An 18,238-nucleotide genomic window follows, 5' to 3' on the forward strand; every position below is an offset into this window, starting at 1 on the left:
AGGTCTTGTGCCCAGAGGGAAGAGATCAGCCATAAAGTATTGTATCTCAGCTTCAGCTGGATACACAATCATTAAATCAGATTATTTGGTTAACTTCAGTGCATTCTCCAGGGACTGCAACCTAGAACTGCCAGAGCAGCTGATGTTTGCAGCTCAACAACACAACTGCTGCATCACACAGTGACATTTCAGGTTGTACAGTGACACAATCTACAGGTTTTTTGGTGTCTGTGACCTAAATACATCTCCTAAAGCCTTACAGTATGTTGGACCCTTTCCAATCTTTAAGAAAGGTGAAGGAATGAAGCACCTCTACGTTTCAGTGAGTGCGTGAACATCCACTGCAGTCCATACACTGTTGTGAGACTGATGGAAAGAGCCTCTGCTGTCAAAAAATCCAAGTGTTAAATTAATTTTGGCACCTTGTGTTCTTGCAGAGGGCTTGAAACACTTCTGCGTGTGTAGTTTATCAAACACAAGTTTGTCATTTCACTTCTTACCATGCAGAATTGCACTCTGCCATAAAGCCCCTGTTAAAGATAGAGCAAATAAAAGTGGACTTCTGGAAGGCAGAAAAGGAAATGAATAAAAAAATATGGGTGGCAACATTTCCCTCCTGTAGCACTATACCTTATTGCTCATTTTCAGGACTTTCACAGCTGTTCTTGCAAACATGTAAGCAGTTTATGAACATCCCAGAGAAGTTCTGAGGTCAGTCAAACACATGACTCGCTGCTATTGAGCACTACATGAGTCTGTTTGCTGGGGCTTAGGTCATTCATGATGATCTGGCATGTCATGAAGTAACACTAATTAATTAAACAGATGCATGCTAAATAAGTAGCATAGACGTAATCTGGTTTTCAAGGAAAAAATTTTGGTGTTCAAAGGTTTACTTTACCCATGAGGAGAAGGTTGTTACTGCATCTACCGTGTGCCAAAAATACTCTGAACAGCACAAAACCAAAGTGAAGGAAACTGTGTCTCGGTGTGCTTGCCACTCCCTCCTCCCTGCCTCTGGCGTCAAACACCAGCCCTAAGCAAAGGAAGCCTTGCACCCCAGCACAGCCTTGACAATGACCCTGTGAATGTGCTGCTTTTCCTAAACTTCTTTCACATCACTGAATGTGAGAGGGGGTTGGGGTCACCTCTGTTCCACTGCCTTCTGTGCAGCTCAAGTGAATTCCTGCCTCGTCACGCCCGTGTGGAGCCTCTGGATTCAGTGAAACGGGTCACAGAGAATCCTACCTAGAAACTACTACTTCTGATTTCTTTGCAAGCTTTTAGTAGTACCAAGTACAGATTTATGTCTGGTGAATATGCAGACAAGGGGAAATGAAAAGTAACACAAATGAAGGAAGCATAATCTACTCGATTCAATAAACAAGTCAGTAGTCTGGTGGGTGAAAACCAGGGTGTGATCATGGAGACACGCATAGCATAGCACACTACAAACCTCACCACATAAGAGAAAGGTTAAGTTTGCACAACAGTCTAAAAGAAAATCCCTAGAACCCTTCTATCATGTCATACTTGGGTTGGAAGCCCTAAGGATAATGTATTTCTATAGCTATTTAGTCTGCTAAAACTTTTGTTCCACTGTCTTAAGCTATCAGCTTTAACATACTTGACAATAATCATCCACATAAAGAGAAAGGGAGGACTAAGAAGCATGTGTGTCACACATGTGACCCCATGTGTCACCAGGACCATGGGATTGCAGTCAGGAGCTTTTAAACTCCAGCCTTGAAAGCTGCATGGCTTTTTGGGACTGGGAAAGCATTAATTTAAAATAAACAGGAACAAATGTGGCAGAATTGAAAGCCAGCTCAGATGTACAAAAATGTAAACACTGCTAAGGTCAGACAGATAAAGCTGTGAGACCAAGAGCTGAGCCACAAGCAGGCTATTCTGCAGGTGTGTTCCCATGAATTTTCAAATGTACCAGCCTTCTGCCAGCTCAGCAGCCTTGGCATGAGGATTCACTAAAAGGATAAAAAACTCAGGTCCCACAGGCAATGCCAATTTTGAAATTTAAGTCCTTGCTTCTGCATCCCAAACATCATTCATCTGATGTAGTTTTGATTTGTAAGAGGTAAATAATTTAGATGGTCTTTTGCTTTAAAAGAGAAGTTCCCTCTTCAGTAGGGATATCAAAAGGTTTTCTCTTGGAACACACAAGCTCTCTCTTTGCAGTGACTGAGGCACCACAGGTGACAAGCAAGGTAACACGAGCTATCCAGCACCTCTGAATGTGCCTTATGAATTTCCTAGATTAAATGTACTCCTGGTTGTTCTTTAAAGCGCTGTAAGATCCCTGTGCTCTGAGAACTCCTGACTACGCTTCAGCTGACCATTTCTACCCTCTACTTCTGGTGGTTTATACTGGAAAAGCTGAGAGCTCCCCCAGTCCAGCAGTGTGACAGACAACTCCAATTTAGCAGTGAAAGCACTGCTGTTCGCACAAGCAGTGCAATGGTGACTAGAAACACCCTGGCTTCTACAGTCTCAATTATTTCAGCTACTGAAGCACACTTCTGAAGACTTACAGTTTGGCAGTGCAGTTAAGGCCACAACTAAAACAATTCCCAATTCTCTCATCACTACCCTGCAGAGTGAGCTGCACTTCAAACATTTTCAAGGCTACAGCAGTCTTAGCAATTCTGATATTCTTAACCTAATCAATTTTTGCATTTGTATGCTGTATTGAGCACCTCTGAGAAATAGCAGTATTAATCAAATGTAATTTTCTGTTATTAGGGTGGGGTGTCCATAAAATGGACTTTTTTACGCACACTGTTCTTCATAATTAAAAAAAATGAATCCTTTAATGAAGTCCCTGAAGTTAATACAGTTACAGTGACCTTCGAGCACTTGCCCCATTTTTACAGCAAAAAGAATTTATTTTAGTTTGGAAATCTCACCACGATGCCTTTGCATTTCCAAAAATGGTAAGAACTATTGGATTTGCAAGGGTGCACATTTCTGTGCTTGATTTTCTCCAAATTCTCTCTGAATCTCTGAGTGTGGTATGAAAGCCCACAGTCACTTCTCTATCAGGAGCATCTCTGTGATTAAGCCTACTGAGACAGCAATTAAATCAGCAGTAGGGTAACAACACAATGCTGAGTAATTTATTCCTATTATTAGCTACAGCTATTACTGTCAGAAACTTCAGCATTCTCCTATATTAAAAAAAAAAAAAAAAAAAAAAAGACACTTCAAATTGCCTCTCTCTGTCCCTTTCAGGAATGGGTCTCTGCCCACCCAGCTCTTTCCTCACCCAGCAGAGCCCTTGGTGAGTTTAGGACTATTGTCACTTCCTGCTTTTTCCACTTCATGCAGTGGATACAAAACTCCCCTCTTACAACCAGGAAGGCTAAAGAAAACCACTGCCAACCAGGTCTTGATTATTCCATGATCACTATATTCACAGGAAGTACAAGGGAAGACCAAGGGATGAATATGCAGAGTATTTGCCTATGCAGAGGCATTTATACCTATGCAGAGTATTTGCCTCATGCTAGTAAGGAGTAAAAAGTGGATAAAATAATATGGATTAGGCACAAACAGCATCTGGCAGAGCGAACATGGACCCCTGGTTTTTCCTGTGCATTCTGAGGAGCTGCACTCTTTTCTTCTGGTTCCCTTCACAACCACATGCACACCCAAAGTACACCACCTGACACCAGGACATGCCAAAAAAGAGCCCAAGTTCAAAGTCTCCACTGCTCTTCCAACAGCAGCAGGTTCTGCCCTTCCCCAGCAAACACCTATTAACATGAAGGGAGATCCAACCACCACAAACTGAGCAAGATGACTCTCAGAGTAGCTTCTGTCTACATTAGGGAGCTGGGAATCAATTTCTCACTTGACAGATGCATATTAGCTGCCGCAACACACACCTAGCACACTCCCACATTGCTGCTGCTCTGGGAGTAGAGGCTGGATCTATCCTCTCAATAAACAGAGAAAATGCTCACCCTGAGAATTCAGGCACTGGGACTGAAAGGAGGCTCCAAACTGCTCATCGGCTGTGGGACACGACTTGGGCAGATCAGTAGCAGAAGTAAGTGTACCCAGAGGTGCTGGTGACAGCTGAGGGGCTCATCTGCAGCTTTGTATCTGCAGGACTGGGAACCTGCAGAGGCACATTTGCATCCAGCACAGCATCCCTTCCAACCCTCCCCTCAGAGGGTCCATGCCCTTATTCCCACTGTCAGCTTTTTCAGCAAGTGAAGTCCTGGTGCTCTCAGCCTATGGAAAGATCCACCTCAGCTATAAAGTATTCCCTTCAGGAACCATAAAAAATTAATTATTCAGCAGCACGAGCCTTAAAGAATTTATTTTTGTTTGGCAGAAAATGTCAACAAGCAAATGACAGTGCAGGGTGCTGCCTTGCCAAGACAAGGGGAAGGTTCACATTAGGGTTTAATGTCATGGCATCGAAACAAAAGCCCTCTTCACTCAAAGCCTGCTTAGTATCAGCCAGATTGAAACCAAATTCAGCTTTTGTTCTGCAAACTGCTTAACCATACACTACACAGTCTCTGTATGGAAAGAGGCCTGCCATGCAAGATACAGCCCTTCCTGCCAAAGCCAACAGGAGATGCTGAGGAGGATCCAAATGAAGTTTTTGATACCATGTGCAGGACATCTGTTTCTAATGTTCCTGAGGGCGTTTGTCAGGCACTTCACCTCCATCCAAGTGCTGCATGTGCATCTCTCCCCAAAATGCCCACGGCCATTCACAGGCACAAGACCAAAACCTCTGGGGTCTAGGTAGAGGGGGGGGGGGGGGGGGGGCTGTCCTTGCTACACTGTGATTCTTCAGCAAATGATGCACATGAGGCAGCCAAAATAAGAGAAATACAATCCCTCCAAGAAGGAAACATGGGATCATAGAATCGTTAAGGTTGGAAAAGACCTCTGAGATCACGGAATCCAGCTGTTAACCCAGCAGTGCCATGTCCACCACTAACCCACGTCCTGCTGCCTCAGCACCCACGTCTTCCACATGGCTCCACGCAAACAGAGGACAGGGCAGGCTGCAGGCAGGCTCCTAAAGCCCAGCACAGGTGTGCACATGCACAAAACATCTTGTCTGCCTGGGATGGGTTTCCATCTCTTATTTTTCAGGTGCTTTGAGGCTTTATGGATCATTAAATAAAGTTGCTGATGTTTTCAAACACTTAAGTGCCTGCCTGGCCTTCTTGAAAAATTCTTTATTTCCTCAGCTCGGCACTTTCCTACCTGCACATATGTTGGCTGTGTGGATGAATGATTTAGCATCCTGAGCAATGTAAAACCATCTTGTTTGGGTTTCCTTTTCCTTCCTCATATGATATAAGACAAGCATACTGTAATTTGCTACTTCCATGCACTGTATTTCATATATTCCTCAGACAGATGTCTTAAAAATGAGGCTGATGAAAGCAAGTCTGGAGATGCAAAGGAGCAGGGTTTTTTATTGCTTGCCCCTACACTCAGGTAAAGTGAATTCCACGAGTGATGAGATGCAGCTCAGTTCAGATGGACAAGCTGGATACAGCAGGAGGGCTGAACAAGCACAAATTGTGCACCAGCCCCTTCAGGCTTGCACTGAAAATGCCAATGCTGAGACTACAGCAGCATGTAAACATGGGGCCTCAGCTCCAGCTAGAATGCCCAGCACCAAATACATTATCATCCTCTGTAATGGAATAAGTTAAAAATACACAGGTGACAGCTGAAGGAGCGTTCCTCCTAGACTAAGGAACCGAGCAAAAAATTTGCATTCACGTTGATTGAATGGAGAAATTCTGCACTAACAGGCAGTGGGGAGAGAATATTAATTCTCACTTCTCATTAATATGATCACCAGTCTAAATTTATTCTGATGGATTTCAAAAACCAAAATGCAAAAAATACAGTTTTAGAGAGAAAGAAAAACACGTGCTCTTGTTGAACAAGTCTCCAGTATCATCTATGAAAGGAAGCACTGTTGTGGAGACAACTGGCCTTTCTAACAGAGATTGCTGACAATGGGACTTTCTTTAAAAAGTCCTTTGAAACAAAGTGCTCTATTAAAACAAAAGTAATGCAAAAATAGCTTAATTAAAAATTAAATAAAATGTGAGAGCAGCCTGCTTCCTCTGGTTATTTCAGCTCCCAATGGTTAATGCCTGTGTTTTGGAAAATGTCTGTAGGACATGGGAGCACTCTCAGTACGTGTGAGCCTGTCATCCAGTCACCTTAACCACACAAACACTCCCATTTCAGCAACAAATCACAGACACTGCCTATCCTGAAGAGGATTAGAAAATTCCATAAATGCAGGGGTTTGTTATGCTGCCTCGAGGTTCAGATGTGAATTCTTGCAAATGATTTTATCACTCATCCCTTTTTTTTCCACTAAAGCAGTACAACTTCCTTTGCTGGCACTGAGCAAGTGAAACCTGATCTCTGAAGTATGAGCTATTACTGCAGCACTAATAATACTCTCCCTGCCTCCCACTAAGGTTTGCAATGTTTTAATGAACAACAGAACAATATTTGAAAAGTAATTCCATACATACATTCTGTAAACATTCTTACACCAATTTGACCTGAAGTGCACCGTACTGTACAGTCTCTGCAAAATGAAATTTGAGTACAAAGACATGCATTTGTATGCAGGCTCTGAAAGCAAGTGCTGTAGCTTCTTCACGCAGCAAAGATCCTTCCCTGCCCACCCAGGATGGAGTTTTCTCCTTTGCTGCAGTTTGCCAGATTTTACTGGGAGGGTGATGAGCATGCTGGGAGCCCTCCTCTCACATACCCAAAGATGACTAAAGGTCACTCTCACTGTCCCCAGGAGTCTGCCTTCACTGGCTGCACCATGGCACAGCTTCAGAGAGGATGGGTGCCAGCCTTGCTGGCTCAAGCAATGGGCTGGTCCCCAAGGAACTCTCAGGGGGCACTAAGAAAACCCCCAGGCTGAGGAGACCTTACCAAGTGGGTCACTTGTTTCCTCTGTAGAGGCTACAGGCTCCCTCAAAGAAAGTCAAAGCAAATAAGTCCTGGTGCTGCAGAGTGATTTGTACTTTGCACTTACCATTACAGTGTCTAGGACCAGGCTGCTCCCTGCTGAACAGCTCAACATTAAGGACACTCCTTCTGGAATCTACCACACCTACCACAACCACTCTGTCACTCTGGGCAGAGGCATCAGCAGCCTGGGTGCTTTGAGACCAAACTTTTAGTTTCCTGTGTCATTCATCACACCTCACACCTGAGACACGTGGAACCTTGTGCTGGAATAAGGCAGAGTGGCAGAAATGACCCAACAAGGAATCATCCACTTGAGAGTTCAAATAAAGCTTCAAACACCCAGGATGGCTCCAAGGTCTTTTAAAGTCATCATTATTACAAACCCAGCTGTAAAAGATGACCAAATGAATCCTGTGTTTACTGGCACATCAGGCATGCTGGATGTTTAATACATTAACCCTGCACCTTTCACCTTAAAGACTTCTACTTTCTTATTTTAACTTCTTAAATTCATCTAACAACTTCTCTCAGATGTCCCTTTAAAAAGAATATGGTTGTTTTTCGTCTCCCTGTCAGTTAACACAATTAAAGACTACATGTTTACCTTAATGGAGAGATTTTCTGCTTAACTTTTCTGCACTCCCTGAGGAGTTATACTTACATCATGCATGGAGTCAAGAAGTTTAGTCAGTTGGTAGAATCTCTGCCAGCTTTGCCCAGAGTTACTTGGACATTTAGTTACCATCTTCTTTAGTTCTTTAATGTAATTTGCCCTCATTTCTTCAAATGCAGCTTGGCTTTTGAGACCATCCTTGGGAACTGTCATTGAAAAGACAGTCTTAAATTAGTATTAACTGCATTGCTTATTCTTTTGATGTGCATACTTAAACAGTTACACCAGTCAACGGATGAAGGAATGAAACCTTTAAGCAAAGTCCATAATTTAACAGACATTGATGAGGGATCAACAACATCACACAGATTCTCAAGCGATTCAGGCATCCTCTCCAGATGTGTGATTGCAGAAGCTGTGGCAGAGGACAAGATAACATCTCAGAAATATGACACATGCTAGCCTCATGTCCAAACTGCTTTCAATACAATCCAACCACATAAAAACCATGCAGATGGATCAAGGGTATTTTGTTAGAAGCTGAAAACATGATTTATCATTCTTGAATGATTCCCCACACTTGGCAGAGGAGGAGAAGGTACAGAATCACAGCTGTTATCTGCAGAAATGCTAGACCAAGTGACACATTTTTTATGCCATCAAGTAAGAACTAAAATTTCTTTGAATGTTAGCAAGCATCTGCATAGCATCTAGAACAAAACAGAGCCATTTTTCTGCACAGAAGACTGTTTTCCAGACAGGCTTCCTGACCCAGTGCTTGACCACGACAGACAGTTGCAAGCATTTCTAGTGTCCTGTTACAGTTTCCATCTGCCAGACAGAGATAGAATCATGATCATGGAATCATCATTTTATAAATGGGTCAAAAGTAGGGTTTTCTGATAGTTTTTATTGTGACTGATATTGGCAAGGCTAATTACAAAAGCAAATACCCTGTTTCTTTACGGACTACAAACACCCTTGTACTCCTGCAGTTCCTGCCCCAAACAAGAATGGCTTATTAGGATCAGATCCCTATGAAAACTCCAAAGAGGTTATTAACAACATTGCTAAAAATATTCTGAATTGGTTGAACACTGCTTAACCATCAAGTGTTGGTTTTTTTTTTTTCTCTGTATCTCTTAGACATAGTCCATAGAAGGAAAATAAAATACTAGTCTGTACAGGAGTGAGTTTTATTTCCTAAGCAAACTAGAAAACAATGTCAGATTAAGCTAAATGGGAAGTTACCTACTAAAAAGAGAAAGAAAAAAAAGGTGATCTTCTAAGTTAGCTTACCCAGACTTAACACCTTGACAGAAACTGCCTTGTTCATCCATTCCCTTATTTTCTAAATCCTCTCAACAGCCCTCTATTGCAGTGAAATCGCATCAGAAGCAAGTAACAACTGTAACAAGCTCCAAAGTAGAAGCTTTAAGAAAAAGCATCCGTATCTACCAGAGCAATTTAGCAATGGGGAACAAGGAGGAGCTGTACCACCACAAGAGCAGCATGGACTTGAGGCCACCAAGTGCTAGAAGAGGGCACAAGGAAGAATCTTTAGAAAAAGCCTAGGAAGTGACATACCAGCATGCCTGCTGCTTGGTAAATATTATATATTTGTATTACACACTCATAATATAAATATCCTATGTTCATTTAATTTTCAAATTCTAGATGCAAACTCTCTCAGCCAGTTGACAGATAAACAGTCTGGAACAGATCTACAAATTCAGTTCAAGGTGAATGAACACAGAGGCACCAATCAAGATAAGCCATGAGAGCATGCTGTGGCCCTCACACAAAATGCACAGGCTTTACAGTTCCTTTAATATGTACAGTGCTTACAGACTGTTAGAGCCACTCTTTCTTTGTCTACTACTATGTATTTTACTCTTCTCTCTGAAAATTATTATACTATCACCCCAGCCAGATTATTAAGGAAGAAAGAAAGACCACAAATAAAGAGAATTCAAGCAAAACATGAAATTCTGGAAGTTTGCCCAGTGTTTCTGATTTTACTTATTAAAAGCAGCAATACTGTTGGCAAGCTCCCAAAATCTATGGTCTGTGGAAAGCAAGAAAACAACTGAGTTGTAATGTGTGGTTTCTTCCACATGTAAATGGAGTGAAACTTCCTTGATGTGGTCTCCATGAAAGTTTCAGAATAACTTGTACTCTGCTCATCACATGAGAATTGAAATGAAAATAAACGTGGTGTTTTCTGTCATAAGACTGTAGCGAGATGCAATCACTCAAAACCAGGTTTGCTGCCCTTCACTTGACACTTTATAGGTTTTATCACCACCTCCATTTCCATTTCACTCTCCTTTTTCTGTCTCTCTAACGTAAATATCCTGATTCTCCCAAAACAAACTATTTTTAGCAGGCTTTCTAATGACCATGGTGTGTGTTTCAAAGGGACCCAGCTCACTGAAGCTGGTTGGCCAGATTGATCTCACCTAACACATTCTTGCAATAACTCATTAGTTTATACACTTGAGAGGGTAGAATAATAAATACCTGGCCTGAAGACATTTTACTGCATTTTTAGAATGCCTTCAGGTTCTTTTTCTAAAGATTCTTCCCCTTTAGGGCTGATTAAAAAGCTGCAGAGGCAGATCTCAAATCCAGACACTCTCTCAAGAACATTTGGGAAGGCAAACCCTCCCTGAGCACATCCACTTCAAGTTGCTTCTGGAAACATCAGAAGCGACAACCTTCAAATAAGCCCATCTACCCCTCAGGGCAAGCCTGGAGCACATCTCCTCCCCACTGCTCCAGGTTCACTGGCTGACCATCACCTCCAGCCCTTGGTGGAGTGGGACCTGGGGTCAGACCAGGACACAAAGGGCTCCCCAAGAGTGTCTCTCCCAATCCCAGCAAGCTGGAACAGCTTCAATCCGAAGAGGGAAGGGAGGGGAGATAGAGGGCCAAGCTCAAGAAATTTACAGCGTCAGGAGGTTTCTGGTAGAGGATCCAAATCCCCTCCAGTCCTGACAGGAACTGCACCCTCATGTTCCCCCTCAAAGGCAGGTATTTTAACCACAGAGCTGGCTTGTCATGGTGTCACCAAGTTGTTCCAGTAACAGAAAGTAGCAGGATTCCACAGAATCACATTTATTTACAGGTTTACAGGCTGTTACTGATGAAAAAGTAATGTACAAACTACCTGTGTGTGTTTTGCACTGGGACAGGAGGTTTTCAGTATTTTCAGTAAGATAAGATCAAGAGATCTGCTAATTACTACACAGTGCTGTAACAAGCACCAAGGTGTAATTTTGTGTCTTAAAACTCAAAGCATGATGCTCAGGAGAAAAAGGAAGCACACACTGTCATTTATTAAACTTTCAGAATCCTGTGAAAGGGCTTTCCATTCTCAAGTCACTCGACATTACAAGATCACCTGCTCTGCAGAACAGGCAATGCACATCTTTTGATCCTGAAGGTCACGTTAAGTCAGCCAAGCCCTGGTGGCTTTAAATGTCGAGCAGGGATTTTTCTCTCATTCCCCACAGCTGTGACACTTGCCTGGCACATCTATTGGTGTGGTCCCTCTATGGAAAGGGGGGCCAAAGTCTTGTGCCTGGCCACTCCTGTCCTTCCAGCGCACATGACCCACTCAAATTGCAAAGACACTTCCTGAGCTAACTGCAGATAAACCCCAAGGCATAAACCCAGGCTTATTCCTGTGGCCCAGCTGGAAACAGTTTGGCTCTTCTGTCAAGCTGGTTAAAATCACCGCATCTCTTTGTGAACCCGAGTATTTTCAAGCATTCCTACATAACCACAGACCCAACTCACCTGTGCTTAAGAGCAGCAGCACTTTCATGATAGTGTACTCCTCGAAGCTGAGCTGCAGGCGGACGAACTGCAGGCTGATCTGGTGCATGCCCTGGCACAGCTCGAACATCGCCGACTGGCGCATCCGCTCCCTGCAGAGACGGGAACAACATCCACGGCATCAATACGGGAGCACAACCTGCAGGGGGATCACCTGGGCATCACCCTGCTCCTGCACCATCTGCAATGGATGCCTGAGTTCACCTCATTGCCCAGCAGAACACGGAAAAGGAACGGCAACAAATGTAACTTGAGTTTTATCATTGATGATATTAATGAAGTGGCAAAAACGTTTTAAAATGTATTTGAATTGTCAGTGCTTGTTCAGCTCTGCCCTGGCTGATGGAAATGTGTCTGCTCAAGAGGTCAGAGCTTGTGCAACAGGGGAACCTACACCCACTGAATGCATGCTGTGGATGATACACTCCCCCATCAGTTGACATCTCCTGTTCAAACACTGAAATACTCAAAAATTGCGTTTTGTTTTTTTTCCCCCCCAAAATAGTAATCTCAAATAAGCTGGAATAAAGGAGTATATAAAACAAGGAACTCATTCACTAACACAGACTTCTGTCTGTTAAATCATAAAATAATTGGGGTACAGGACTTGTATCCAGATACCATTATTTTTCCTTTAAAGATATCTTCATAGATTTAACTTCAGACCTTCTCTCTCTTCTCTGAAGTAATCCTAGGGTAACCTATCCTGCCCAAGTTTCAGGAAGAATTAGTTAGAATTTTGCTGAATTTCTGAAGCTTCCATTTCAAACCACAACAGCTACAGCAAAGAGTCATTGAGAATTGCCTGTATCAGCAGAAACCATGATATGATATATATATATATATATATATATATATATGTCACGTGTGTGTATATGCAGATATGTAGACAAGGTCCTATAATTGTTCAGTGACCACTACCCTTTTTTCTTTTGGTTGCTCAAAACCAATTGTCTGTATTTCTTCTAACATTTTTTTTGTATAATTGGGGAACTGGATGAAGTTCAGCTCATTATTTTAACCAAGCAACTGCTTTTTCAAATATACAAATTGGCTGGTGAAAGAGAAGAATCATACTGTGTGCAAACAAAGACTGACATAATCTTCCTGGTGTTTTATTGCACTACTGCCAGAGCAATTTCATTTTCCTCCTTAATACTAATAAAGCAGACTCCCCATTGTTAGACGGGCTCTGCACTTTTCCCCTGCTCCACCCTCTTTTCTTGAGACTAAGAACTTCCAGCTTATTTTTTCTTTAATTAAATTTAATAGCAGGAGTAATGCCATACATATTTGTTTTTATTATACATCATGGACTGCTCCCAGGAGGCTCTGAGGGATACACACTGAAGTCAAAGGGTGAATGATTAATAAAGGACATTTGTATTTTAAATTCTACATGTTAAAGTATATCTCAGATGGCCAGAGACAGCAGCACTCAAAGCAAGAGCCATGTATGACATCCATCATTACTTCTGCAGGACATCAAGGTTTGTTGCTCCAGCCTCAGAATATAAAGCCACTGCCACCATCCCTGTCTGTGTTTGACCTCTACAGAGAGAAGTGACAGATTTTTCATCAGATACCATAAACAAGCCACACAGCAAAAAAGATTAAAATATTATGATGTTTTAGCTCAGGTTTCTTATGAGTTTTTTTTGATTTGGTTGTTTTTTGTTGCTGTTTTTGGGGTTTTTGGTGGCAAAACACTCTCTGTGCAAGTTAACAGTAAAAGTATTGACTCAAAAACTTGATGTTTTACGTAGCATTGCACTTTTTCTTACGTTCAAATTTTTCTGCTTTTTGTTTTTCTTTGTACTTGTTTTTACTTATACATGATTGCCTAAATGGAAGAATTTCAGTTACAGTCAGGGTTTTTTGGGTTAGTTATTTCTTTCTGTCTTTTAAATATTCAATCTTTTATCTACTTACAAATATTGATCTCTAGGCTCACCCTCAAGGAAAACCTGATAGCATTGTTTGTAGTGAGATAAAATTATGCACAGAATGAGTTACTAAGTGATTTGTTTAATATACAGCAAACACATTATTTCAAATGAGTTTGCCACCTGAAAAATCAGTTAAGTTGATTTATTACTTATTTACAAAATATTACCAACTAAAAATTATGTTAGTTAATTCATGATTGTTTAATGAAAGATAAGCATTTTTTTGGAGTTTACAGTATTCAGCTTTGTATTAGGTTTCCAACCCCACACTGTGTAGAATGAGGGTAGAGAGCTTTTGAAAAATTCAGATGCTGACATCACAGACATCCAATACCTTGAGAGCAGCAACAAAATAAAGCAACAGAAATACAATAAAAGTGAAGAGGCGCAGAGAAATTAAGGCATGTCAGCATAACATGAACAAAGTTATTTTTTCTTCACCAAAAACATCAACTAAGAATAAATGTCATCAAGTCATCACAAATGCCTTTACCATCACAAGGAAAAATTAAAACAAGCTTTTCTGTTTTAGAAAAAAAAAAAGGAGAGATAAAAAATAAGGCAAATCCCAACCAACCAAGCCCAACCCCACCTCTGACAGCATCTGAATGTCTCAACATGAAAAATGGAGGCTATGAAGATCTGGACTATAAGGGCACTTATCTTTATTGGGACATTTAGGAAGGTAAGTACATTTAAGTAACAAAAGGCGTGGAGCCAAAGCTCTGAATCCGCTATTTGGATACGCATTCAGGAGCGGTGTCATTAGCTCAGTTTAGCTTAATCCTCCTTCATAATAATATGCTTTAAACTTTACACCTTAAGTTAATCCATCTTAAGTTCCCCGAGTGTCTCCGAGGCTTGAAGTAATGCCCAGCTCACATTCTGTCTGACCTTTCCCGCAGCCCTCTGGATGGGCAGGGCATCCAGCCATCCCCACCACTGCCACCAGCCATCCCCACCACTGCCACCAGCCATCCCCACCACTGCCACCAGCCATCCTCACCACTGCCACCAGCCATCCTCACCACTGCCACCAGCCATCCTCATCACTGCCACCAGCCATCCTCATCACTGCCACCAGCCATCCTCACCACTGTCACCAGCCATCCTCACCACTGCCACCAGCCATCCTCACCACTGTCACCAGCCATCCTCACCACTGTCACCAGCCATCCTCACCACTGCCACCAGCCATCCTCATCACTGCCACCAGCCATCCCCACCACTGCCACCAGCCATCCTCACCACTGCCACCAGCCATCCTCACCACTGTCACCAGCCATCCTCACCACTGTCACCAGCCATCCTCACCACTGCCACCAGCCATCCTCACCACTGTCACCAGCCATCCTCACCACTGTCACCAGCCATCCTCACCAGCCATTCCCGCCGCTCTGCCTGATTCCCGTCAGACCCACCCAGCTACAACAGATATTTAGGGTTTGACCAGTCACCCCAGGAGAGCAGGGATGGTTTGAGGACACCATTTAAGACAAGGCATGCTAAATACCAGTCGTGTACCTCATCATATCCTTATGTGATCTCCACAGAAACCAGGCAGCCATATAAAAACCTGTGAAACTACAGGCAGGCTGAACAGATACAGCTTGTTATGAATAAGTAACTCATCATTTATGAAGTCAGCATAAAGCCTAGTATCGTAAATCTCCTTGCTGAGGATAGAAACTGCAACTCAACTGACCGTAACCAAAAAGAGGAACCCACGCAGCAAGAAATACTCACTGACAGGCGAAACTCAGCCCCAAACCAAACCTGACACCACATTTTATTTACTTTCTCATGGGTACTACTCAAAGCTGCAGCACAAGGCATCTTCCTAAATTAGACAGAGAAGCGAATAAGGAGAAAGTTGTGGTGGGTGTGTTGAGGTTTCATGAGGACTTAAGTGACTTGCTGATAATCCCAAGGAAAAATTGGATGAGGCATCCCCTTTCACAGCACCTCAGAGGAACAAAATTGCACCTGAGTTAGTCCCTAGGCCTCTGCAGCCCAGAAGAGACTTAGGAAAAGAACAAGAAATATTTGTAGTAAAAAACCCTTTTAGTTTTTGTGTCTTCTGATTTCACTCTTTTTACCACTGTAAAAGCCATTTCCAATTTTATAACCAAGAGCCTTTCCCTTGCTGGACTAAAACCTGTACCATTTGAAGGTTGCCCACCAAGTGAACTGATTTCAGGGACCTTCAGAAAGCACTTTACACTGTAACAAAACCAAAACAAACAACCAATCAAACAAATGCAGCCCAACAAGAAAACCTGCCAAAGGCCTGAAAGCCAAAACCTGTTTGGAAGCCTCCAAAAACAAGGCATACTTTCCCTCATGCCAAAAGAAGTCAGTTTGAACTTGACAGAGAGAGGAGTGAAAACATCACCAGACACCTTGAAGGCAAGGCAGAGATATTGGGGATAAAGAGGGAAAAAGACCACGACATGGGATTACAGAAGCCCCTTGCTCAGTGGCTCAAACCACCTAATCATAAAAAGCCCTTGGCTGGAATTCTTTTACCCGCCTTAGGAGGGCTTTCTTGACTGGAAAAAGTTTTGAGGTTCTTGGTGGAAAAAAGATAAACATATTATTGTCACAACACTTAACTGTCTCTTGAAGGAGTATTCTACTCCAACAGTGGTGACAGAATGCCACTACCTGAACCAATTCTTCCTTGCACAGGGGCAGGAAACACTGAGCATCCATCCCTCTGCTCAATGGACTGCACCCAGACACCTGTGTCCCATCCTGAAGCCATTAAAAATGCCACCAAAGTCACCTGTACTGGTGCAGCCTCATTAAGTTAACACAATGATCAAAATCCAAGCAAAAATACAAGCGGGATTTAGGCAAAATTCAACTGTGACTTTTCATTCAGTACTTATTTTTTATTTAGCACTTTCTAACCTCTGCTTAATCTGCAAGCCACAGCAGAAAGAGACAAAACATCCTCCCCTCAACGCTTTGCCTTGAACTCCTAAAGCAAAGCTTTAGAGTCATCTCCTTCCAGGAAGGCAAAAATGCCTGTTACTTTGCACCAATGGCCAATTTGGGCACTGCCAAATGCAGGACAAAATAGTGACTGGACCCAGGACCACCAGTGTGAACACTGATCATCAGACAAGGAAGCTAATTTCACATTAAAACAGATCTACATACATTAAGCTGCTATTTTTCGGCCTTTAGCCACCCAGGAAATTGGCAATTTCTAAATTCAACTTGGCAATTTTAAACTGAACCTATAGAAGTGAAGTCTGAAAATGAGTTTTTTCGCAAGAAAATTGTCATGGAGACCCTAGAGAATACCATCTCAGGTAAGTGGTACTGAGAAATTTAGAGCTGCCTTAAAAGTTCCAGCCAAGTGTCCTCCTGTTAATATGCCTATCAACAAAGGAATTGGCAACAGCCCATGGATAATGATTGCCAAAGGAGAGTTTCAGCTCTCAATCACTAGTAGAGAACTTGTGATAAAATCCAACTTAATAATCACCCAGTTATGTAACTCTAAAATCCCAAGCACATCAATAGCAAAAAACCCCAAGTATATCCTGGTATTAACAGTTAATTATGCACTTAGCAGAATGCTGATACCAAATACTCTCTTTTGGTTTGCATTTGCATTTCAAAAGAGAAAAAAATCACAGTTTTAAATGAGAAAATACATAATTATGCCTTTACCAAAATGCTTTTTCAATAACACATTCAATAATAAGTGATGATAATGTACACATGGCAATAAATACCCCATTTCAAAGTTCATCAGGGAAAGGTATTGAGAGCCAGCAAAGGTGCCCATTAGGTATTGTTTTATACATCCCTTCTGCCAGGGCTCATTGTCACTTGCAGTGGTTCATCAACAAAATTTCTGCTATATTCCACATGCAGCAGCAATTCTACTTTTATGCCAACAATCCCTCAAAAATTAAGACTTTGCTCATGCTGTCACGCAAAGCCTGGCATTTTCTGGAAGTCAACTGAGGCACGTCTTCCTCTCATGCCAGTTTAGAAAAACAACTTCCTAATTTTTCTTTGGCTCATATTTAACTCTACAGGGGAAGTAGCAGAAGCAAGCACTGTGCATGTGAAAGGCATTTGGAGATGCCAGCAAACAGCTCATCAATGTGCAGGAAGATTAAAGCAGCACCATGTTCAGACACTTGCACGGAAAAAACCTCTATTCTAAGACCTTGACAGAAGTGAGAAGAAACCCTCCCAAAATACTTGTGGATGTCCCAAAGTCATGCTGAGACTATACCAAGAGAGCATAATTATGATCTATGCTAAATGTAAAGTCACTGGGCAAGTTTTCATACTAAAGTTGTAAAAACTAACAGTCAAATCCTTTTGAACCCATCACAAGATGGAAATATGCCAGAACATCCACTGGGCCAACTGATGAGCAGGATGAAAATGAAGCATTTGAGAAAAACCAGAAAAGTTAAATAAAATCTTTGCATCAGTGCTCTCTGTAGAGGAGCCCAGTAAGGCTCTGCACCACTCTCCCTTTTCAGTAAGCAAGTGCAAGAAATAGTTTCAGGTTCAAGTGCGAGTAGAAGGTTTATAAAGAAAAAAAAAAAAAACCAACAAACCAGTAAAATGAATAGTAATAAATCACCAAGAGCAGATGGCATCCATCCACGAGCTGTAAAGCAACTTAAATATGGAACTGCTGAACTACTAACTGTGCTGTGCAGCTTATTGCTTAAATTGCCCTTATAAAAGTCGTGGAAGGCGACAAACGTGACTGATTTCTTAAAATGGGTCTGAGGGTGGGAAGGGAGCACTAGAGACCAGAGGCTAGTAAGCTCCAGTT

The 18,238-nt window shown here is 42.2% G+C and overlaps 1 protein-coding gene across 5 annotated transcripts in view; it reads right to left on the reverse strand.

Moving 5' to 3' along the window:
• NR3C2 (nuclear receptor subfamily 3 group C member 2) overlaps positions 1 to 18,238 on the reverse strand; it is a 190,074-nt gene that overhangs the window by 4,031 nt on the left and 167,805 nt on the right. For all 5 annotated transcript variants that reach the window (XM_014254799.2, XM_088056146.1, XM_014254800.2 and 2 more), the window contains exons 7-8: positions 11,429 to 11,559; positions 7,673 to 7,830 (exon numbers count right to left, since the gene is read on the reverse strand). In XM_014254799.2, the coding sequence (XP_014110274.1) occupies positions 7,673 to 7,830; positions 11,429 to 11,559 (289 nt within the window). The remainder of the gene's footprint in view (positions 1 to 7,672; positions 7,831 to 11,428; positions 11,560 to 18,238) is intronic.

Source organism: Pseudopodoces humilis, chromosome 6 (assembly GCF_049639895.1).
Source record: "Pseudopodoces humilis isolate 2021_Gansu_Grassland_sample_001 chromosome 6, ASM4963989v1, whole genome shotgun sequence".
NCBI classification, from domain to species: domain Eukaryota; kingdom Metazoa; phylum Chordata; class Aves; order Passeriformes; family Paridae; genus Pseudopodoces; species Pseudopodoces humilis.